This window comes from Lithobates pipiens, unplaced genomic scaffold (genome assembly GCF_037356315.1).
Source record: "Lithobates pipiens isolate NorthernLeopardFrog02 unplaced genomic scaffold, aLitPip1_a1.2 Scaffold_13, whole genome shotgun sequence".
Classification (NCBI taxonomy): Eukaryota; Metazoa; Chordata; class Amphibia; order Anura; family Ranidae; genus Lithobates; species Lithobates pipiens.
In genome coordinates, this window is record NW_027507718.1 from 32,694,278 (window position 1) to 32,720,370 (window position 26,093).

General features: G+C 43.8%; 1 protein-coding gene across 3 annotated transcripts in view; it reads right to left on the reverse strand.

Annotated features, from left to right (window-relative positions):
* The window catches only part of ENTREP1 (endosomal transmembrane epsin interactor 1), a 133,627-nt gene that overhangs the window by 8,449 nt on the left and 99,085 nt on the right, over nt 1-26,093 (reverse strand). For all 3 annotated transcript variants that reach the window (XM_077474968.1, XM_077474967.1, XM_077474969.1), the window contains 2 exons: nt 13,382-13,522; nt 9,753-10,042 (listed from right to left, as the gene is read on the reverse strand). In XM_077474968.1, the coding sequence (XP_077331094.1) occupies nt 9,753-10,042; nt 13,382-13,522 (431 nt within the window). The remainder of the gene's footprint in view (nt 1-9,752; nt 10,043-13,381; nt 13,523-26,093) is intronic.

The window sequence follows — 26,093 nt, forward strand, 5'->3', positions numbered from 1 at the left end:
ACACACACACACACACACACATATATACATATATATATATATATATATATATATATATATATATACATATACATACACACACACACATATACATATACACACACATACATATACAGTATATCTCCTGAGTACAGGTTTACCACCTGTCCTTATTACCCCAAATTAAAATGGCCAGCGTGCTAGGAGAGCAGCAGAAAATGAAAACAAACAGGTAGCTAACTATTTCAAAAGGGAAAACACAGGACACTCCACCTAAGTGCAGTATTAAAAGTAGCTTTAATGGCAAGGTATCAAAACACAAGGTATCAAAAAAGTAAGAACATAATAGGCTCATCTGTGTATATGGAGTCTCTGGGAAGGTCCCTGTGTCTGGATCCGGTCCCTGTGTGAGGCTGTGTGATGGGCTTGTCGATCTGCAGCACGTCCTGTGGCCACCAGGAAGAGGCCAGAACTGGTATGGAACGCACGTAAGGGACGTCACGGGTTGCAGGAACACGGGGGATCTTCCACAGAGGGAGAGAGGAGGCTAGTAGGCTACGCACTCGGAGCCACAACTCCTTCTATTGGCCTTGAGTGGGAGTGTCCTAGTGGTGCTGTGGAACAACAGGTCCCAGCATGGGCCAATTGCAAAGTAAATATGTTTGGGGGGATAGGTATAAAGGTACTAGCTAATAGGATTAAAAGACAAGTATAACAACATAAATATGGAACAATAAAATAAATAAAAACAATGGAAGAGACGGACGACAATAAATAAAAGCTAAACATAGAAAGGGAAAAATTCATTCAGGCATATTCCCAAGGCTCACCCTTGATTACAACTACCAAAATATATTACTTTTAAAACAATATATATGCTTTTAAAAGCGTCTCTTCAAAAAATTCCTGGGAAATTCTAAAAAAACTTACTCTGAAAAAGTTCCTCAAGAAAGCTTTCAAAAACACTCCTCAGAAAATCCCCTAAAACACATTTATATTAATTTTATAACTAAAACTAAAAGATCAAGTTCACGCTTAGCCTGGCCATATGCTCCCATGCCCATGTAAGTGCATCGTGGGTGCGCACAAATGTGCAAATCCACGCATGCGTGGGCATACGAGCACACCCAACGCATAGATAGGAGCAGGTGTGGGTGGATAAGAAGCTTGTTAAATACAACTATAATTATAGCTATAAGCCTTATGGGACTTGATACTACTGTACTTACTATGGCTGTCAGTCATAGTTATAATATGGATTGGATGGGTTTGCTATAAAAGACGAGAGGGGACATTTGGGCATTAATCAGGTTGATGTATTAGCAGGGCAAAGAAAAGGGGGGGGGCTCACAACACTGTGTGTACCTCGATATCCTCGTTTAACCCTCCTGGTGTTAAAGTACCCAAGGAATAGATCCAGAAAGTTTCCTGCTGGCACAGACATTTGTATCGTTCGGCCGCAGGGAACGTTGCCGGAATAGACTCCACGACCCACACCCTGAGACCAACCGTGGACTGGTTATGGTGTGTTAAAAAATGTTTTGTGTTGCTATGGTGATCACAGACTTTCAATAAAGCGCCTGTGTTCACCAAAGCGTGCCCCAAGGGTTTCTGATGGTTCTTCCAACATAAAACAATCTACACGGACATGTGAGACAATATATAACATACTCTGTGGAGCAGTTGTAGAATTCTTTTAGAGTATAATTCTTCCCTTTTACTGTAAATGTTTTTTGGCCGTGGTGAACAAACTGACAAGTTAAACATAGGGGTTTTTTACAGATACATCCCTTTTAGTGGGATCAAGACCAGTGGTGCTTTGAGCAGACTTAATTTTGCTAGGAACAATTTTACTTTTTATGTTTCTAGATTTCCTGTATGCTATTTTGGGTTTAGTATCAACTATGGTCCTTAGATAGGGATCTTCTAGTAGTATGGCCCAGTGTGCGGCTAGAATTTTTTCAATTATTTTGTATTAAGGGTGAAATTGTGTAATCTTGTGGACTGTTTTGCGGCAGGTGGTGGTCGTGTGCAAAAACCTGTAGATAAACTATGATAATTCTCAAAGGCTTCATCTACAAGTGTGGTGGGATAGCCTTCATCCAGGAATTTCTGTGAGAGAAGTTTGCCATGGGTATTGTAGTCGGAGTCCCTAGTGCAATTTCTGCGAAGCCGACAAAATTCGCTATGCGGAATATTGCTAACCCATCTAGGATGGTGGCAACTATCATAGTGTATGAAGGAATTCCCTGCGGTCGGTTTGCTTTTTGCGTTTATAGTTCCATTCACATGACATAGTTCAAAGTCCAGGAAAGCTAAAGTATTGGTATCAGCAACATGGGTAAAAGATAGGCCCAAGGTGTTTTGATTGCCATAGTGTACAAAAGCATTAATATCTTCAAAAGAGCCATCCCATATGATCACTATATGGTCGATATATCGGCCATAGTAGATCATATGGATGGCAAAGGGTTGATTGGCAGTTAGATACATGTGCTCCCAATATCCCATGGTAAGATTGGAACAGCTGGAGGCAAAGTTAGCCCCCATAGCTGTGCCATTGATCTGCAAATAATGGGTTCCATAAGATTCAAAATAGTTATGCTTGAGGCAAAACTGTAAAGCCTCAAGAATGAAATGGGCTTCCCGTGGGTTGGTATGAGGGTCATTGGCCAAAAAAAGTTTGACAGCCTGTATTCTTACATCATGGGGTATGGAAGTATACAGAGATGACACATCTAGAGAGCCACCAATAGCTCTGTTTCCATGTGTAGGGTTTAAGCATACCTAGTAGATGGGGTCCATCACATATATATATGAGGGAAGATGCTGTGCAAGTGCTGAAGGAATTGATCAATATAGACTGAAAAAACGCTAGTGACGCTATACATGGCCGCTACTATCAGGCGCCTGGAGGGTTGTTAAGGTCCTTATATATTTTAGGCAAGTCAACCCTATCTTGAATCACTATGCTACCACCTTTATCTGCAGGTTTAATAACAATAGACTCATTTTTGAGTCAACTGCTCAAGTGCCTATGCTCCAATGGTTGAAAGTTGTATTTGGGGTAGGTGTGTAGGGGATCAGTTTTACACATTTGAATTAGGTCAGAATATACCACCTGATAAAAGGTCTGAAGATAGGGGCCTTTATTGTGTGTGGGGTTAAAGATTGATTTTGGTCGTAATGTAGTATGTCTATGCGCTATGTCTGGAAGAGGACGATCTCTAGGTACTGCACGGTCCAGGGGGCAGCGGTTTTGGGTACTCTTGACTTGGCCACGTTTGGTTGCTCCTATGCCATGGACCCCCTTCACGCTGCTGCCCGTTCTGGGAAGGGAGAGGCTTTTGGATTTCGGATATTGACTGACGGATCCCTCTTTGGATGCCTGTTACCAGTGCCCATGTTTGCATATAAGCTGAAGCCCCTAGCAGAAGCTAGGTGACATGATCTATAGTTTTTTCTCCCCCCTTTTTTTTACTTCTTATTTTATTTTACTTTTGTTGTCAGCACCTCTATGGCTCCTTAATGCCATTAGGCAACACTTCTTGCTATGAACACATGCCCTCTATAGGAAATGTACTTGTTGGTTATTTGGGAGATTTATGCACCCTTGGGTTTGGGGGGGGTGCGGGGAGGGGGTTTATGATGTTTATATCCACCGTTGCAGATAGGGAAACTGTTCTGTTCATTGTTGTTTTCTTTGTATGTTTGTTGGAGTTGCTTTTTGTCCACAGGGGGTACATTCCAGTACATACATGGTGTCACCAAGCTGCGCCTCTGCAGATCCCGGGTCCGTGGTTCCTGTGCTGGGGGATGGGAGCGGGGGGGGGCCTGTGGATTTGGTTAGGTCATGTGTGTGTAGTACAGTATGGCTGATATATCTATTATCTCTTGGAATGTGCGGGGCCTCAACTCCGCTATCAAGAGGTCTCTAGTGTTTAAATACTTGCAGAAGTATAGTCCCCACATCTGTATATTGCAGGAAACACACTTGATTGGCTCGCGAATACTGGGTATTAGGAGGGCGTGGGTGGGTGCTCACTACCATGCTACTTACTCTACATATGCCAGGGGAGTTAGCATTTTGATCCACAGGTCCCTCCCAATGCAAGTCCACGAGGTGCGAACGGACCCTGGAGGTAGATTTGTAATATTGCATGTTACCTTATACGAAAGGGATATAGTACTAGTAGGGTTGTATCTCCTCCCGCCAGCTAATGGACAGCTACTGTACGATATTATGCACATTGTTCTAGGATTTCAGGCGCAAGAGGCTTTTGTTTTTGGAGACTTTAACCTGGTTCCTCAGCATGATATGGATAGGCTCCGCCCCGCATCCCGTCCCAGTGGTGAGTTACAGCTCTGGGCAGACACTTTTGCCCTGGTGGATGTGTGGCGCCACTACCACCCACTCGAGCAGGGTTATACATGTCATTCCGCCTCCCACCGGGGCGCTGTCACGCATCGACCAGGCATTTGCCTCCCCTGGGGCTCTGGGGTGGTCGAGGGCTGCGCGGCAATTACCCCGTGGGATCTCGGATCACACCCCGCTTATGCTTACAATATCCTTGGCGCCAGCTCCCGGGGTGAGGCTGTGGCGTCTGTCCAGATACTGGGCCATGGACGAGAGACTGCGGGAGGGGACGACAGAGGCTATTTGTAACTTCTGGCACCTCAACGAAGGTTCGGCGGGGGGTAGGGTGGTTTGGGATACATTTAAAGCTGCCATTAGGGGTCATTTTATTTCTAACATTGCTTCTCTACGTAAAGCAACATCTAGGTCCCTTGAAGCGTTGGAGGGGGAATGCGAGAGAAGGGAGGCAGAGTATGTTCGGAATGGGGATGGTGATGCGTACAGGAGATGGCAGGAGGTCCTCAGGGAGGTGTCCCTTCTCAATGTAACGCAGACTCAGCAATCTATGTTATATTCTAAACAGAGACTCTTTGAATATGGGAACAAAAATGGCAGGTTGCTAGCGTGGCTGGCACGCACTCAGAGGGCCTCTACACATATTGCTAGTATCCGGGATGTGCAGGGCCGGGAACTTACCTCTCCGGCAGATATCAATCGTAGACTCTATGAGTTCTTCCAGGGAGTGTATGCTTCTAGGTCTCAATACTCGGCCACTGAACTGCAAAACTATTTGGTTGGGATCTCTTTCCCTCAACTATCAGGTGGGGATAGGGAGCTGTTGGAGGGGGACATATCACTGGAGGAGGTCCAACTGGCAATCTGTAGTCTTCAAGGTGGCAAGACTCCGGGAGCTGACGGATTACCCTCCGAGTTTTACTCACAACACGCTGCTCTTTTGGCCCCTAAGTTCCAGGCTCTCCTTGCTGGGCTCGGGGAGGCGGATGGTCTTCCGGAGTCCATGGGGGAGGCAACCATTGTTTTGATCCCCAAGCCGGGTAAGGACCCTAGGGAGTGTGGGTCTTATCGCCCTATCTCCCTATTGAACGTGGATGCCAAATTGTTAGCCAAGATTCTGGCCACTCGCTTAAGTTCTGTGATATCCACCCTGGTGCATGCTGACCAAACGGGCTTTATGCCCGGGAAAGGCACGGACATTAACATCAGACGCCTCTTCCTGAATCTCTCCACTGATCATGACGAGGTGGGCACCAGAGCGATTGCCTCCTTAGATGCCGAGAAGGCATTTGATTCGGTGGAGTGGGAGTTCCTTTGAGGGGTGCTCCGGGGTTTTGGGTTCGGCCCTAGATTCCTGAGGTGGGGGAGATTGCTCTATGCGGCTCCTAGGGCCAGGGTGCGCACCAATAGTTGGATATCGGAACCCTTCTCTTTGCAGAGGGGCACGCGACAAGGGTGTCCTCTATCACCTGGGTTGTTCGCCCTGGCCTTGGAGCCTCTTGCAATATTAATTAGAGCGTCGCCTGTACGGGGTCTGCGAAGGGGCGCTACGGAAGAAAAGATCTCTCTGTATGCCGACGATACCCTGCTTTACCTGAACGATACGGGCCCGTCCCTCTCGGTAGCGCTTGAGATTTTTGACCGGTTCGGGTCCTTCTCCGGTATACGCATTAATTGGTCAAAATCTATCCTTTTTCCCTTGGACGTTGGTATGCCTCCATCTCCTGATAGGTTGCCACTACAATGGGCCCCTGAATTTACGTATCTCGGGGTGAGGGTGGCCAGGGACCCTAATAAGTATTACACGCTAAATGTACTCCCCCTTTGTCCGACTGCTGCGAGAGAGGTGCCGGTCCTGGTCTGGACTTCCGTTGAACTTGGTGGGACGCATAAATATTTTGAAGATGGTGCTTCTCCCCAAGTTTAATTATATATTTAGGAATTGTCCGGGATGGATTCCAGGCTCCTTTTTCCGGGAGGCGGACAAATGTATTGGCTCTTTTTTATGGAACGGCTCTGCCCCCAGGTTGGCTAAATCTACGCTTCAGTCCCCGGTGAGGGTGGGAGGTCTTGCCCTTCCCAATCTGCGAGTCTATTACTGGGCTGCTATGTTGGTCACTGTCTCCTGGTGGTTTGCGGCGCGGAATTCTAATGCGGCGGTGCGCTTGGAGGCAGCAATAGTGGGTTCTATGCAAGACCTGCAGGGCCTGGTTTACAGGGGGGTTGGGGCATATGCGGCTCTTCCTGGGCCGACAAAGGCCTCTCTTCGGGTGTGGAAGATGGCGGGGCGCAGGTACATGCAGCCAGGTGGCTGGTCTCCGGCCCAACCCCTTTGGAATAATCCCAACCTTCCCCATTTTAGGACAATTCCAGACCCGCAGGTCTGGGTGCGATTCGGGGTTAAGACACTGGGGGATGTTATGCCGGCGGGTACCCTGCTAACGTTTAACCAACTGACCCGCTCCCATGCATTGCCTGGCTGGATGTTCTTTCGATATGCGCAGCTGCGTCATGCAGCTAGGGCCCAGTTCCCTGAACCCCCGAATCTACGGACTAACCCGCTGGAGGAGCTGTTTGTGGGGTAGGGCCCCAAAAAACCCTTATCGGATGTCTTCCGGATTATATTTCCGATAGACTCTCATAAGTTACTCTCTCTGGGGCAAATGGAAGGAGGATATCCCATCTCTGGAGCGGGAGGATTGGGAGGAATGCTTGGAAATGGGCCCCCAATTGGTCATCTCTGCGGGTGATAAACTTATCCAAACAAAGTTTTTGCACAGGGTATACCACACCCCTGTGCGACTTGCAAGAATCTACCCTAACAGAGACCCTCACTGTCCTAGATGTGGGGCGGAGCTTGGAACTTACCTTCATATGTTCTGGGACTGCCGCCGCTTGCATAGATACTGGTCTGAGGTGTTTGATCATCTCAATACCCGGCTGGGGTTGGAGGTCCCCAGGACTCCCGAGATGGCATTGTTGGGCATCCACGCAGATGAACATAAACCCTACCACACCAAGTTGCTGATTTCCTATCTACTTTTTTATGCCAAAAAATAAATTATCTGTAAGTGGTTTTCGTCTGCTCCTCCTAGTGTGACTAAGTGGGAGAACAGTGTGAACAATATTTTTCCTCTATATAAGCTAACGTATCTCAATCGAGGCTGTCTGTGGAAATTTGATAGAATCTGGCTCCCATGGACCTCAGGGTAGTCGTCGTTGCTGGATCTCTGTAGAGCCCCCTATATTTGAGTTTGTATCCTCATCTTGCTGAGTGAAATGTACTGATGTATGTAATGTGTTTTGCACCCTAAAATACTCCGGCTGCGCCGGTAGTTTGACCCCTTGTCTTTTTTTTTCATTTTATATTGTATATGTACGACTGACAATAAAGCACTCCTGTTGTTTAATGTAGTATATCTGATAGGGGGCGAGGTGAGGCAATGTTGAGTAAGCCATTCTAAGTCTGCATCACAATTCTCAGCATATAAATCCTCTAATTGGGCGAGTATGGGTAGATCTGTGTCATCTAATGAGACAGCTTCCAGGGGTGAATGTGCTTGACTATTAACCTATGGAATCGGTGCATTTTTGGAAGATTAGATATTAAAGTACCCACGAACCGTGAGGTCTCTAATAAATGTATTGAGGTCTTTGAACAATGTGAAGAGATGCATAGTAGGGGAAAAAGTAAGCCCTCTGCTAGGAAGGGAAATATCATATGAGGTCAGTGAAGTATGGGAGAGGTTATAAATCTTTATAGTTTCTGCATTTTTTCCTATTCTTCCTTCCTATGCCCCCCCTCCGTCCTCTTCTTCCCGTTTTCTTTTTGTGAGGTTCGGTGGGGGGCTTACTACTAAAAAATATAAATTCTGGACTGGGTTATTACCAGTGGTAGGAATATTGCTAGGTGACTTCAATGTGCGTAACTGAATAAGGGGTAGCAGCTCTATCGAGGATGTGGATCATTGGTGCTGGTGGTTTCAAAGAGGTCACCTAATTCTTGTCGTAAGTCATTTGGTAAATCACTTCCTGGGACAGGAATGGATACTTGAGTGGAAGTATTATTTCTAGGTGGTTCTAGAGTAGGAATATGACCCTTGATGTCCTTTTTGGGTCTATTCCTAGAACGTCTGGGTTTAGGGGAAGATGGTTTTGACATACAGGGAAGCTGGGGTGTATGCCAAGTCGAATGTGATGGTCTATGCACGTGATGAGATGAATATGGTGATAGAGATCTGGTTGGAAAATTTGATCTAGCATGAGATCTAAAGTTGTTCCCATGTGGGTGACAGGACATTAATGGAATGGGGCCTGAACAGTGGTGTGGGTGTCAGGTTTTTTTTCCAGCTGAAGACTTTATTTGAGTTGTAATCATGAAGGTTCCTTCTAAACTTATTAAGTTTGTTGGAGATAATGTTATCTTCAATTCTAATCGTATTCCTTTTGAGCATACTGAACCAGGTATAAGGTAAATGAGGGATAGTGTCAGATAGTTTTACAAATCAGTTTTGGTGATCTTACCTTTAGGAGCCATGTATTTTCTCTTTGCTGGGTGATAATACCCATCCATTTGGCAGTACAGAACTCAGCACACTGCTTGAGGACTCTTAGTCCCCTGGGGGGAATCCTATGGGATATATATAATTGGAGGAAGAACTTATCCCACCATTGCTGGTGGCAGTGGAGATGCAGTCCTTCTAGCCTTCTAAAATGGCTACAAAAGGTCAGAAATTAGCATTTTAGAACCAAAAATAGGCTAACTATTTCAACAAAGTTCCCAGAAGCTTAAAAGTAATTCTACAAACTGTTACATGATTGTGGTTTTCTCAATCACAATGAAATCCCTTCTTTCTGAGATTGGTAGTGGCAACCAAGTCAATGGTGGCCAATCACAGTCCTCCTAGAAACTGGGTCCGCCACCCTAGCCCAACTGCACCCAATCTCTTCCCCATCACAAAAGCTGGATTGAACTGCAAAAGACGATCCCAGTTACAGCAAAGATATAGAATCAAACAATGTTTCCCATCTTGTACATTGTGTGAGGGCACAGTGCCTCCACCTCAGTTCAGCTGTGGAGTGGGGAATTCTGAGATTAGAATGCATGAGTGTGGCAGAAGTTGGGTCTCACTGACATTTTCCTGCGCTGCTCTGCCGATGGGGAGGGAGTCGCATGCCGGCAAAAGAGGTTTTGCGTGCCGCTTGTGGCACCCGCGTTGGCAGTTGCCTACCCCTGCAGTAGGGTATTGAGAATAAGATACTAGACAAATATTGTACAGCTTTTGATGTTTCCACACAAATGCAGAATAGCAACCCCCTCAGTTTGATATCAAATTATGCATTTTAAAGCGGTCTGTTGTCTTTTTAATATAGTGAAAAGTTTGATATATATTTAACTAACCTGATCAAGGATGTTGGCACTTAAAATGGCTTCATCCATGTGTTCTTCATCAGACTTCAGTACAATTTTGATGCTTTCTACCAGTTCCCGAATATCAGCAGACATATGACCAGACGGCTCTTCTAGGAACCTGGCCACCAAAAGTTTAGTGTCAATGTAAGATTTGTAATCCACTAGAGACCTTGGCCGTGATCGAACAGCTTTTGCTCTTAAAGCCCGTCTTAATGTGACAGCCACCATTGGTGGTCTCAGTTCTGTTTGTGTAGCAGCTTCACAGCTTGGAGTTGCTCCTTAATAAAGACACACAGAAACGTAATTGGTTAATATCATACTTGTATTACTATCTTCTTAAATTACTTTATATTAGGCATCCTTGGTTATACATTTTGCATAGGGTGTTAAAGAAACATTTAAATTATGGTGTGAAGGCATTGTTAGCAGCAAAGAGGAATGACATCACCACTGTCAATTGCATTAGCATTCTTACTGCTGACTCCACAAGAAAGCTCCTCACAGACCCCTCCTGGATGATGATTGTTTTTAGCACTCCTAGTGGCTCTGTCATGTAATATAACTTCCTTCCAGAATCACTGGAATCCTTCCACATTATTCAGTGGTTAGAAAGTAGGCTGTGAATAGCTTATCATACTTGGCACTAATGCTCGCTGGTAATGCTGGTAGTGGAATGTCATTACTGTTGCCAAGTATTTTGTTAAAGCAGAACTGTGGTCTGAAACCAAATTTATTTTTGCAGAAAATGTATTTGTGTTAGTAAATTAACCACTTGATAGAATACTTGAATTAAGTATTTTGGAGAATATAAACAAACCCTCTAAGGTGTTATAATGGTCCATCATCTTATGCCGTGCACACACAAGCGGAATGTCTGACAGAAAATGTTTGACCGAAGCTGTTCATAGTATATTCCGATCGTGTGTATGCCTCATCTGACTTTTTTTTTTTTCGAAAACTCTGATGGACCTAGAAATAGAACATGTTCTAAATATTTTCAACGGAACCAATTTCTATAGGGAAAACCGCTCGTCTGTATGCTGTTCCGATGGACCAAAAACGATGCATGTTCTGAAGCAAGTACTAGACAGAAGCTATTGGCTACTGGCTATTGAACTTCCTTTTTCTAGTCGCTTCATACGTGCTGTACGTCACCGCGTTCTTGACGATCAGACTTTGGTGTGATCGTGTGTACGCAAGACAGTTTCAGCAGAATTTTTACAGGGCATAATACTTTTTTTTTTTTTTTTTTTACAGAAGATACACAAAACCTAGAGTCCATACATGGTTCAAATCTCCTGCTGAACTGGCCGAAATTAAAACCTGAGCAGGCTAAATGTACCAAGTTGATTGATCGAACTTGGTTACAACCAGAATGCTGGGTTTTACCTGCGATTTATTGATAGTAGCTCCTATAGCTATTAGCAATTATCACTGTCTTCTCCCAGTGGGGATGGCTTCCCCCACTCTACCTGCATATAGCATATTTCTTTCCTGTAACCGGTAGTTGCAGAAAATAAATTTGCTCCGTGTATAGCTGGCCTAGGAGTTCTTCATAGATAACCCCTAATTAACCTTTGATAACCACTTTCTCTCCTTCTAGCATAAATAATTTTTTTTCACCAATCTTTAAATTGTTTTTATTTTTTTCTCTAGTGCACAAACAACTTACTAGATTACGTTTGTTTTGTTTCATAATGCTGATTTTGCAAAAATGCACAAAAATAACAAACTAAAGTTGAGAAATATCCTGCAAAAGAAAAACATGTATACTTCCATGTCCTGACACCTGTATCTTTGTTCTTTTGCCCAGTTATAGCCACCAACAGAATCTTTAGCATCTGAAACTTGTCTGGGGCAAACCCGAGACTTAGTGGCCAAGGAGAACACCACAGCACTCAGCGTGGGGGGGGGGGGGGGGCACGGAGATACAACATACCCAGAATTATTGGATACTAAAGACTCAGCCAGCAGATATAGCTCTGCAACATGTGTCAATGAAAATCCAAAGCACAGACAGTCGATATGTTTGTATAAAGGTAAGGTAAGTATATGATGTCATACAGTACAGTATATACAGTACAGACCCACTTATACACAAAGACACACACACACATATATATATGTATTGTAGCAGGGTGCCTGTGAAACAGGTTAAAATTTTAGGAAAAGTGATTGATGGGATATATGTTCTTCCACGGATTCTAAGATTTGCAATCTAAGATAATACCAGCAAAGACATCAGGGTGAAGAAGTATAGTTCTTTACCCTGTATTGGTAAAGTCTGTTCCTGGGCTGGTTTTATTGGGAGACTGATAGATATCTGGGTGGGACAGACTCCCAAGTTCATGGACCACAGTTTAATGTTTTCTTTTGATTAAGGCAGCTGGTCCTAGCTCTCAGAGGGAGAGAGTGTGTCTACATGTGAGGAGGCAACTAGGAGCATGGCTGCTTATCCCTGATTTTGGATACAAAGTATTTGCATTTTTAAGGACACTTACTATAAAACCAAGGCCTGGTCAGACTACGGACACAGTAAGGCTCGGTAGAGCAGACGTTTATTTTTGTTGAGAAAAAACTGTGCGTAAAGAAACTGTGAATTTGTCCCTGCATTGAGTCTGATCCCCTACAGTATATATAAAACACACACACAATATATCTATACAAACTGTTGGCATACTTCACCTTCACTGCCCTTGTATCCCACTGGGAGGACTTCTCTTCATGCTGATTCACTCTGATGAAGGAGTCTGATGCAGAGCCTTAAAGTGATTGTAAAGGTTTGGTTTTATTTTTTTAAAATAATAAAGATGTTTTACTTACCTGCTCTGTGCAATGGTTTTGCACAGAGCAGCTCCTCATCTTCTATAGGCGCTCCTGGCTCCTCTACCCCGCCGCGTGCTCCCATAGGAAGCTGTTTCCTATGGGGACACTCATGCATGCTTGATCCCGAGCCACGCTGCTTGCGTCTATTCAGACACACAGCTCCACAGATTTTGATTGACAGCCAAGCCTCTGAGAGCATGGACCAGGGAGAAGAGCAGCTGAAGACGTGCACAGTGCCGAATCCAGATTGGGTTCAGGTGAGTATTTGGGGGGGGTTCTGTTCCACCGTTAAAAGGTTTTTTACCTTAATGCAAAGAATGCATTAAGGTAAAAAATTATTTACATTTACAACTTCTTTACAGTAATTTAGCAGACATTGCCACTATGATGGAAAACCGCATAAGGCACTACCTTCAGCTCTGCGGAGACTTCAGCAAAGTGGCAGTGCTGGGCAATGCAAAACCAGACCACATGGGAAGAGACCTAGGGCAGATGCACCAGGTGCCAGGGTCTAGCAATGCTTATGTATTTCATCCATTCACCTACAGTATTTGATGCTGTGAGCCCATACTCAGGCAAAGGTAAACTAAACAAGAGTTTTTCACAGCTCTGTCAGTCTGCTGTACAGATATTGAATTCTAGCAATCTCCATCCCTCCTGTGCTTGAAATAGGCTCACTTTTGATGTTAATATGATATGTGCAAGCACTTCTCAAGCCACTGCTGTGTTTAGACTGGTTGTATTAGATCACACATCAACAATCTAAAAGAAACTCACAGATAAGACATTACCTCTAAAAGGAATATCATGAATGACGGGCTCACTGTGTGACCTCTTACGTTGAGGTACAGCAACTGGGGTATTTCTTGTAGGTGATTGTCCATTGCATTCTTGTGCAGGTATAATTTCTGCATTGGAACAGCAGGGAGCTTCTGTAATTAAAAGATAGTTCAGTTTAGGGGAACCTTAAAGGAATGCCATTTTTATCAGTAACTTTTCATGAGATATTTAAATCATCCATTTGAAAAACACATTCTTATTTGAAGACCAATATTTTAGTCAACAGATACATTCTCCAAGGTCCCAAAAGTGAAAATACAGTATATTACTATGCACAAATACTTTACAGAGGAGCATGTACAATAAATAACAAACATTCTCGTTCAAAAGTTTTTATTTTATGTTAAAATAAATTACATGTACAGAATATAAGACAAATTATTTGATACCAGAAATAAAAAGACATATTGAAGTACAGATGATATAAAGCAAAGAAGAATTTCAAGATATTCTCGTGGAAATGACAATAAATGGCCTTATATATTTTAGAATTTGAAAACATTCTTATAGCTGAGTTTTAAACATTTTAATCCCAAGAAAATATAAATATGTCTAAAAGAAAATATATGATTTTAAAGTTTTGACCATAAGTTCTAAAGTATGTTTATAGTAAGTATTATATAGTAAGGGAGGAACATAAAAAGGTATATAGGAGGGGAAGGGGAGGGAATAATTCTCATTTGTCTATTTTTCATCCATCCGTTGACAGATGAAAAATGGACGTCAATGCATCTCTATGGAAAAACTGATGTAAATGAATGATCATCCATGTATATCAGTTTACATGTGCATCCATCATCATCCGTTTTTTGAAACTGAAACTGATCAAAGCTCTATTTTTCTTCGATTAAAAAAAACAGATCAGACGAAAAACAGATGTAAACTGACAAATGGTCAGTTTTTCATCCGTTTGCATTGGTAGTGGATGTAAAAAAAAAAACTGAAGAAAAACAGATAAAAAACTGATAAGCATGGATGAAAAACAGATAAAAAAAAACTGATGAGCACGGATGAAAACTTCATCTGTTTTGACGTGACTGAACTGATAAAATCAGCGGTCTGCATGCGCGAAAGGGGCCCAAAAATCAGTTTACTGAATCAGATCAGGCAGCAATTGTGATTGCTTGCCAGAGGTTACAGTGTATCATTATCAATCACTGACTGGCTGCTAGAGGTTACAGCACACATTATGGCTCACTGATTATTTGCTAGAGGTTACAGCACATGACGTCTGCTTGCTGCTAGAGATCATTTTTCATCAATACATCACAGTTTCTAGAGGTCACTGGACATTTTTACCAATCACTAATTGGTTGCTAGAGGTTACTGCACATTATTACTGCTCACTGAGTGGTTCCTAGAGGTTACTGCATATCCTTACCACTCAAGGACTGGTTGCAAGAGGTTAATGCACATCATTACTGCTCATTAATTGGTTGCTAAAGGTTACAGCACATCATCTCCTCACTGCCTGCACACCATGGACTGGGGAGGTGAGGGGACCCATCAATAGACAGAAAACCCCTAGGAATCCTAGGACTCCCGGGATCAGTGGCGATGCTGGCGGAGGGGGGGGGGGGGGGGGGGTCAGTGGCAATGCTGGAGGGTTGATGGTATCATTGACAGTGGTGGGGGGATGAGATTAGTTAGGAGGCAGTACACTGCGGCAAGCTCTGAATCATGTAGAGCAGGGATATGCAATTAGCGGACCTCCAGCTGTTGCAAAACTACAAGTCTCATCATGCCTCCGCCTCTGGGTGTCATGCTTGTGGCTGGCTTGCTATGCCTCATGGGACTTGTAGTTCTGTAGCAGCTGGAGGTCCACTAATTGCATATCCCTGATGTAGAGCAAAGCTGGAAATCTTTGGCAAGTATATAATGGGGGATTCTACAGTGACCACCAATGTAATGGGGAATTTACAATGACCACCAATGTGAGGGGGGATTTACACTGACCACCAATGTGAGGGGGAATTTGCACTGACCACCATGTAATGGGGGATTTTATGCCACCCACCAATATAAAGAGGGATTTCTACGCTGACACCAATATAATAGGAGCATTTACACCAACCACCAGTGTAAGGGGCAATATACAATGACCTCCACGTAAGAGTTTATTTACACTGACAACCATTGTCGGGGAGATTTGTACTGAGCACCAATGTAAAGTGACACTTCTACACCTACCACCAATGGTAGGGAGGATTTACACTGGCCACCAATGTAAAGAGGGATTTACAATGACCACCAGTGTAAGGGCTATTCTGCACTTAACACCAATGTAAAGGAAAATGTACAATGATCCCCAATGTAACAGGGGATTTTACATCAACAATCAATAAAGGGAAACTACACTGGCTAGGGCCACCAATGTAAAAGAGGATTTACACTCACCCTCAGTTTAAAGGGGGTTTCTACATGGACCGCCAATGTAAGGGGGGAATCAAAACTGACCCCAAATGCAAGTTTGGATTTTTTTTACCGATTACCAATAGAAAGAAGAGTTTCTACACTGGTCACCAATGTAATGGGGATTTACACTGACCACTAATGTAAGGTGGACCATTACACTGGCCACTAGTATGAATAAAAAAAATTGTACACCAAGCTCCAATGTAATGAGAAGATATACACTGACCACCAATGTAATGCATGCAAAATTGCTTTCCTGACACCACAGAAACGTGCTGCCCTTTAGCAGATACACAGCAGTGCCAATAATTGTTAATGACACCCTTGTGCATCTACTGAGATGTGCGTATTCTCATGCACCAAAATTCACGGTGCTGTGGCACCATGTTATCTTGAAAAAGGGTTCCACCTCCAATTTGCTTGCCTTTGCAGAAAAGGCTGATGTTAGGCTTAATGACCACAGTTGTAGGCAGGACTTCCAAGTATACCCCTTTACCTCCCCAGTGGGCAGCATTCAGCAGAAGTGATGGTGGATATGACCTCACTGGGGCATGACATATAAAATATTATATTTACATATCAATACAGCGGTCCGTGGCTATTACATATAAATGTTGCCGCTATTTACATATGCATGCGGCTTATTTACATGTAAACACAGGGTATGCAGGTGAGTCATCTGTGCATGGCAATAGAGCAGAGCTGGGCAGTATTAGTAACATAACTTCACACTGAAATATTGGGACACAGCACGGGACTAAGACTTCAAGTTACAAGGGAATTTAAACTGGGAAGTTGGCAAGTATGAGGCAGCTGGTTTGGGCTCCATAACAATGATGGGGCCCAGAGCAGCTGCCCCTTTTGCCCTGCCTTAAAGACGACCCTGCCTTTGTGGTGTTCTCCACACTAGGGCACTGGAGAAAGCCTATCACAGAGCCTTGCAGAACCAAGTGTGATTAAGTAACGAGGGTGGGTTTCAGAAATACAAATTCAAAACCTGCTTAGGGCTCTAACCTACTAGTACACTAGGTTTGATTGATGTTGTGGACACCGCACAGCCTTGGCAATCCAAAGAGAAAACTTAGCCTCGAACATGACTATACTTACAAGTGTATTTGCATTGTTTGAAACAGCATCACCTGCAGTTCTAAGGGCTCATTAAGAACTCATAAGCCATTATATTTTTGGTTTGTCTTGAGTGGTGCAGTGTTCTCTCTTCTGACCTTCCTAGTCCCCTTCTTTAAAGTGCATTTGTATATTCCTATGGATCATAATATTAGGACACCAGCCCCTAGTAAATTCTATATACAGTGGCAAAAATAACTATTTGATCCCCTGCAGATTTTGTCAGTTTGCACACTTACAAACAAATTAAGGGTCTATAATTGTTATCATAGGTGTATTTTAAATGATAGAGACAGAATATCAACCATAAATCTAGAAAAAAAACATACGATACAAATGTTATTAATGAGCTGAAGTTCAGTGTGTAAAAAAAGTGTTTCATCCCCTACCAACCAACAATAATTCTGGCTCCCACAGACTGGCTACAGTATGTGCTCATGTGGTACACAGATTAGTCCTGTCAATTTAAAAAGGTGCTCCCAACGACAACTTTATATGTGTATAAAAGACACCTGTCTACAGACTCTTTCTTCCATTCAAACCTCACCATTATGGGCAAGACCAAAGAGCGGATAAATGACAGCAGGGGCAAAATAGTAGACCTGCACAACGCTGGAATTGGCTACAAGACCATCAGCAAGAAGCTTGGTGAGAAGGAGACAGCTGTTGGAGCGATTATTCACAAATGAAAGAAAAACTAAATAACAATCAAACACCCTCAGTCTGGAGCTCCATGCAAGATTTTGTCTCATGTGATAAGGATGATCATGAGAAAAGTGAAGGATCAGCCCAGAACTACACTGGAGGAGCTTGTAAATGATCTCAAGGCAGCTGGAACCACAGTCACCAAACAAACCATTGATAACACAATACACAATACATACACAATTATGGATTGAAAACTTCTATGCTTGCCAACAAGGTTTTATCCACCAAGTACTAAGTCATGTTTTGCTTGGGGATTAAATACTTATTTTACTCATTGAACTGCAACTCAATTTATAACATCTGTATTATGTGTTTGTTTCTGGATTTAATATATATAAATAGATTTTATAATTATATATTAATATTTAATATACCCCTATGATAAAAATTATAGATCTTTCATTTCTTTGTAAGTGGGCAAACATACAAAATCTACAGGGGATCAAATAATTTTCCCCTCTGTACATACAGTATATGAGCTGCAGCATTCGCTTAAGAAACAAGTAGGACAGACAATGAAACAAAAACTAAAGGGGCAAAGTAAAATAAAACGTAGAACTAAGAAAGGAGGAACTATGAAGGAGTAAGACAGAACAAGAACAGAGCAAGAAAGGTAAGCCATAGTGCTAATGATAAGAATATATATATATATATATATATATATATATATATATATATATATATATATATATATATATAAAGACAACAACATGACACTGGAACGTAATGAGAGCAACCTGAATACAGACACTAAATGTAGACAAAAGGAATTCACTAGGACAAAGTAAAGCAAGACAAAAGCTTACCAAGACAGAAATCACAAGGTAGAAGGAAGCAGAAGTCTAATGGTGGATCACAGCAAGGATTGGAAACAGATAAGTCTGTTCCACAAAATAGCAAATGGACACACACCATTACATAGACAGAGGAATATTACAAACACCCCAGACAAATATGGACAGTGGAAACCAGGGTCAACACAAATAATGATGGCCAGGAGACGTGCTAGATAGCAGCGGGAAAACAAGGAGAGGTGCGTATGGGAAGGATGGTGCAGAGGCAGACAGAACACAACATATATGCCTAGCCACATACTCACATGGACAATTATATCATAAACTTTATTCACTGTAATAGCTATTTTCTATTCTGGCTGTACAGATTTTTTACCTACTGTGTCCTGTCCGAAATGTTAATATTTTGCTTGCCGACATAGGGGAATGCAAAGCACAGTGACAACATCCACAGATCCTCCATGATGTCAAGCACATTTGGGAATGTCCCATTAACCCAACCTTGTAGCCAACTGTAATAAATAAAACTGTAAGTGCCCTGCAAAAGTAGATAAATACCCATCTTTCTGGCAAGCAGTTAGGCATTCTACTGTGTCCTGTAGTAACATTGGGGTCAGTGGGAGAAACTGCTGTGACCAGCAGAAGACATGCTAACTGACACAACTATGAAAATCAATAGCAGCAGTGCCTTTAGCTCTAAAGCCTCGTACACACAATCGGATTTTCTGCAGACAAAGCGTTGGACTTTTGTCTGAAGGGCGTGTGCCTGGATTTTGTCTTGCATACAAACGGTACACAATTTTTGGCCAACAAACACGAACGTAGCGATGTACTAGACGTACTATGAGCCGATAAATAGGAAGCTCAATCGTCGGGTGCCACCCTTTGGGCTCCTTCTGCCAATTTCTTGTTAGTAGAAGTTTGGTGAGTGTTGATTCGCGCTTTTAATTTCACGCTTTTCCTTCCGTGCTTTTCATTTCGCACTTTTCATTTTGTTCTTATACGGCCGTTCATCAACCAGATATGTTGCGGAATCGGAGGAGATACCGTATTATTTATTATTGGCCTTGGAGTTATGGCTTTGACCCAAGACCAGTCCAGGTACAGGAGGAGGAGGATTTCTTGGACCAAATATATTTGCTTTATTAATTGTGACCAATTATGTCATATGCCTTTGCTGTGGGAGCTGCAGGAGAATAGGCACAGAGATAATTCCGAAAATCATCCGATGACGGACCCTTGCTTTCACCAACTCTTGGCATTGTTGACCCCCTATATTAAGAAGCAGGACACATGCATGAGGCTTTTATTTTATTTTTTGGTTGAATAATGATTTGATTTGGTATATTTTCTATGTTTTTGGATGCATAGAATGCATAGAATGGTTAAGTTCTATTGGCAGATAGCATGTCTAATTTTATATATTTTTTTTTAATGCACAATAAAAAAATTGTGTAGAATAATACTTGGCTATGTGTTTTACTTCAAATGACAGTTTGGGAGTAGGCAGTTACATTTAAAAAAATACAATGTAAAATTAACAAGGGACACCAACATAGTTGTATATTTGATCTTAAAAACTACGGGATAGGGGGCGCATGCACGAGGCTCGACATGGAAGACGTGTTCCACTAGAGCTCCGTACTTCGAGCTGCATTATCGGGACTCCGACGCGCACCTGAGTTCCCAGCAACCCCACTACAACAGCCACCACCTCTCGGTGTATCACAGCCTTTCCCGGGATGGTTCTGACGGGTACCCGTGGCAAGAACAAGCCAAAACCCATCAAGGAAGCTCTGGCCCACGCCTCCTCCAAAATGGCGGCAAAGGCCTTTGCTAAACAGCATGCCACTTCCCCAGCCAGATCAGGACATGCTGACAGTGACGATGAAGACGGAGCTGATTTTCACATCAGCGGTTCCCCTAACCTGCCCTCAGGTATGTCCCAGTCAGACTTTCTCAAATATATGGAAGCTATGTTGCAGAGGGCCCTTAAAGCTACCTCAGATCAAATCACAAATAGAGTGTCCCGTGAGATTAGGGAGCAAGGCCAATGTGCAGGGGACCTGGAGACAAGGGTGGACGATATTGAACTCACTCTCCAGGAGCAGGCCCAAGAGCAGGCAGCTCTCCGTGACGAGAACGCCACACTTCTCTCACGATTAGAAGATGCAAAGAACCGCTTCCGCAGATCCAATCTGTGCTTACGCGGCATAACTGAAACAATAGATGATCTGCAATCTTTTTCCACTGTCCTATTTCAAGAGCTTTCACCCTCTATACCGAAAGAGCATTTAGAATTTGATAGAATTCACAGGGCTCTCACCTGCCATCAAACAGATGTTCCACCACGGGACATTATTATTAAACTGCACTTCTTCCGCACAAAGGAACAACTACTTGCTGCCGCTCACAACAAAGACGCCCTCCTGTTCCAGGGCCATACTTACCAACTTTTCTCTGACTTGGCCCCCCTTACAATAGCCTAGCGTTGTGAGATGAAGCCTCAACTCCAAATCCTAGTGCAGAACCAGCTGAAATACACATGGAGTTTTCCTTATGCCCTGCAGTTCTCTTGCCAAGGGCAGCAACACTCCTGCACATCACCTGAATCCCTTCAATGTGCCCTTTGAATCCCTTCATCTGTCCACCCCAGCCCAGCAATCAGAGACTATGTTACCTCACACGCCAGCCCGCACTACTGCTCATCCATATGCTGCCACTCCAAAACGGCCCCAACCAGGACCTTCTTCAGTTCGGAAGGGGACCCTTTCCCATTCACCTCAGGATGGCACCAATGACCTGCAGTTATATATACCCCACTGAGTGTGCTCAAATAACTTGCTCAGTTTGCTTTTTTCCCCTGTACTGACAGTGGACTCTTGATTGAAGTTCTAGAAATTCCACATGCCATCTGACAATGTTTCTTCAATCAAGATACAGGGGGGACTGTTCTGTAGTGGGTTTGCCTTCAAAGTTTGGGGGTGACCTATGCAGTTCCCCTCCACCCTCAGGGGGTTGCACAGGTTCAGATTTATTTCTCTTTCACCTGGTGTTGAATGTATATTCCGTCTGATAACTCATTGCTCTTTTTGGTTTATAGGTTTTAATTGATCTATACCTCTGTTATGCTCACTTTTAAAGCTATAATGTTGTAACTATGCTGTCACATTCCGCACAGACATTTACCTATTGTAGCCCAAGTTGTTCTGAACATTAGTTTCCCTTCACTTCCCCCTCCTATCTTTCCTTCCCTTTCTTTTCCCTCCCCTCTCCCCCCTCCCCTCCCCTCCCCTCCCCCTTTACTTCCCTTTCCCTCCACATACTCCCCTCCTCCCCCTAACCTTCCATTCCTCCCTGCCTCACCTTTTTGAGCTCTCCGTGTGCTTCTCCTACCCTTCTTCCCCTTTTCCCACTCTGAGGTATAATAACCTTACAGTTGTAGTTCTGACTATGATAGGTTATATTACTGTTTCTGTTGAGATATTAGGTAAGCTGTTAACTCCCTAAGAGTATACATTCATGATTAGGTTTGTTATCTCCCATTTGCAGCGGGGAGCTGTCACTGCTCCCCCCTCTTAAGGTGCGCCCACCCTCCAGCTGGCTGGCCTGCTGGTGAGTCTGTGCACTATTTGGTCATGCAACAAAGTCCGACCTCTCTGCTTTTCCATGACCATTTGTGTGCCCTACAATACTCCTCTCTTACCCTTTTATTTCTCTTGTTTCCTCTTTCCTCCGCTTTGCTCTTGCTTCTTCTCCTTCCCTCTCTTTTCTAGTTGGTCGGGTGGCATAGCCCTAGAGGTACCTCTTAATAATTCTCCATATGCCCCCAGATGGCCCCTTTGAACATACTCTCTCTAAATGTTAAGGGTCTTAACTCCCCTAACAAAAGGGTTAAGGCCTTTCAATCATTTGCGTCCCTGTAAGCTAGCATAGTGGCCCTACAGGAAATCCATTTTTCAGTCCGAGCAACCCCAAAGTATTTTAGCCCTCAATATCCCCAAGTGTTCACTGCCTCCGCCACTATGAAACAGCGAGGCGTCTTAATAGCCCTTCATCACACTCTTCCCTTTACTTTATTAACCAAGATTAAGGATCCTGAAGACCGATAAATTATACTGGTGGGTCTATTACAAGATGTAGAAACCACTATTTTTCTTATTATGCCCCAAATAGTCAAATAGTAATCCAAACCCCTTTTTTTCACATCTGTTCCAAGTGATACGTACTCACTGCAAAGGCACGCTATTTCTGTGTGGTGATTCTAATCTAGTGTTACAGCCACACCTAGAACACCTAGACAAATCTCCTTATGCCCCTGAGCAATACTCCATACGCTTTCGGAAACTCCTTCAACAAGCCTCTTTGCTTGATACCTGGCGAGAATGCAACCCTTCTAAGAAAAACAATACATTTTCTTCTTAACCTCACAAGTCCTTTTCCAGGATTGACTAGATTTTTGTTTCTGTTGCATCCTCCCCGATCCTGCTCGGCTCTACTAAACAACTTATCACCTGGTCGGACCACTGTGCAGTAATTACCACAATCTCCTCCCTGGTCCCACAATCCAGAAACCGCACCTGGTGCATTAATGAGGTGCACCTCACCAATCAGTCGTACTGTCTAGATATTCAACTTGCACTTAAAGATTATTTATTACACAACTCCACCCCTGGCATCTCTCCTGTCCTACTGTGGAAAGCATACAAACCGGTAATCCGGGGGAACATGCATCTCCGTGTCCACTCATCTTAATCGCGATAAAAAGCTACAACTAACCCAACTGGAAGTGGATTTCCACCATTGCTTTCTTCAATTCCAGTCCTCTTCTACTGAACCCCATATAATAGCCTTAGAAAAGGGCAAAGCTGAATTGGACCTGCTGTTGGCTGAATTGGCCAATAAGGCCATATGCAGATCCAATTACACCATTTATACTAAGGCCAACAAGCTGGATACCTTCCTGGCAGTGCGCCTTCGTCACCCGGAACGAGTTCACGATCCCATTAGGCTCCGACTAGATAAACATATTCACACTAGCAACCCTTTTAAAGTGCACTCCGAGTTCCGCAAGAAGCTAGAGGAACTATATAAAGCAAAAGCCTGAAGGGGTTAATATGGCGCACTCAGAGTTTAGCTATATACATACAATATAAAGGAAAATGATTAATTAAGAAAAAAGTAAAAAATCGTCAGGGTGTGATACACTAAGGGGGGAGGGTGAGAGGGAAGCTAGGTGGTAATGTGGATAGTAACAGTTCAAGTTGAAGCATTAATCCATATGAGGATATGGGGTGCTGAGAGCATAGAAGGCTGCCAGTCCAAAAAAAAGCTAGAAGAGGCTCTGGAACAAAAACAAAAAGGAGAGAGGACGGCACCCTCTAAGTACAGCGTGTGTTATACAACAATTTATTTATAAGGGGTTAAGAACACTCAGATTTGAGTAGATAATAACCAGCATAGTAACATTAGTGTCCGTTCACTTGCGTGTATCCCGGGTGGTGGAGATGTCACGGCCTGATGGAGGGAGTCCTTTATCCTGGGTCCTGTGTCATAAAGCTTCCCGGAGGTACTGTAGGTGTTCAGCGCTTCCAGGTGGTAGGGACGCAGGGGGAGGACACTCCGTGATGCTCCACACTGTGTTGGTGGTTTCACTTCCGGGAGTAGGGTCATGCGGGCGGTGCTTCTCGTTTGGAGCATGCGACTCCAACATCTAGCTCGACCTCGTAAAATATCAATGCACCTTTTATCCTTGGATATAAGGAAAGCGTTTGATATGGTTTCCTGGCCCTATCTGCACTTTATCATACGTCGCTGGGGCTTCGGTCCAAATTTTCTACAATGGGTTAGCTCCCTATATAATCAACCACAAGCTTATGTTAAGTACTCTGGGTTTTCGTTCAGATAGCTTCCAAATACAAAGGGGGACCAGACAGGGATGTCCCCTATCTCCCCTAATTTTTGCTCTAGTGATCGAGCCCCTAGCTGCTTTGATTAGAGCGAGTCCGGATATCAAAGGATTGGAAATTGCATCTACGTCTCACTGCTGTCCGTAACCTCTCCTCGCATGACACTCCCAAACCTCAGTCCGATCTTGGACAAATTTGCTAATATAACAGGTTTAGAAGTTAATCAATCCAAGTCTAAGGCTCTCAATGTGTCTCTCCCACAACAAGAATTCACTCACCTACAGGACCACATCCCCTTTCTCTGGTCTACATCATCAATACCATATCTTGGGATAAAACTAACTGGTAATCCCGCATTTCTTTATCAGGCAAACTATCTCCCTATGCTGTCACACTTGTCCTCCCTGCTGGATGCCTGGCGGCCGCTTTGTGTCACGTGGCTTGGACGGGTTGAGGCTTTTAAAATGTCTTTACTCCCAAAACTTCTGTGTCTCTAGAGTCCTCCCGATCGCAATCCCCTCCTATTTCCATCGAATCATTCAGACCCGAGTACTTAAATACATATGGGGCTCCATAAAACCTAGGGTGACTAGATCCATTTTCCTCCGAAGCAAATTTAGTGGAGGCCTAGGACTTACTAACTTTACCCGCTATTACCATGCAGCCCAGCTGGCCCAAATAACCCTACTACATGCAAAAACTGAAATACAGCTATGGGTCAGTCTAGAAGCGATTTTCCTCCTTGTGGTGTCTAACTTATTATGGCTGCCCTCTTCAACCCGTGGCCTTACAAACAACCCCGTCACACGCCACTCTCTCAGGCTATGGGACAGCTTACGTGGCCCTTTCAAATTAATTTCTCCTCACTCCCCATTACTCTCTTTCCTAGGCCACCCACTTTTCTATCCAGCCTTTACCGAACAAAGTTCTTTTCCGCTCTGGTCCCAAGCAGGGTTATGTTGAATTTGTGATCTGGTCATTGATACCACCCTTAAAACATTTCCTGCTCTTCAGTCTCAAGCCAAACTTCCTCCTAATAAATGCTTCCGCTACCTCCAAATTGCCCACTTTGCCCAAATAGTAATAGGCTTTTGCTCCTCTTTGGACGGCCTATCAATCTATGAAGGTATTTGCAACTCATACCCACATGCTCCAGGCATCATATCACGTCTCTACAATCACCTCACCTCCCCGCCAGCTAACCTCCCTTCTTATTCTGCACAGTGGTTCAAGGACCTACAGATCAAGCTGGATGATGAATATTGGGCAAACATATAGACCAACACAAAATCTTCATCCCATAACATTGTAGCGCTGGAGGCAAACTATAAGGTCCTCATGCGGTGGTATCTTGTCCCAGCAAGGATTTCTAAGTCAAGATGGTGACAAGGTGGTGACAAGGTGGTTTGGGGCGGGGGCCCCCTGCCCCAAAGCACCCACCCCACCATGTTGAGAGCGTGTGGCCTGGTATGGTCCAAGGGGGGTTACTCGCTTGCCCCCCCTTCCTGACCTGCCCAGCTGTATGCTTGAATAAGGGTCTGGTATGGATGTTGGGGGGGGGGGCCACACCATTTCATTTTGGCGTGGGGTTCCCTTTCAAGATCCATACCAGACTCAAAGGGCCTGGTATGGATCTTGGGGGGACCCCACGCCATTTTTATTAATATTGTTGTGGGGTTCCCCTTTAAGATCCTCAGAAAACAAGTCGCACC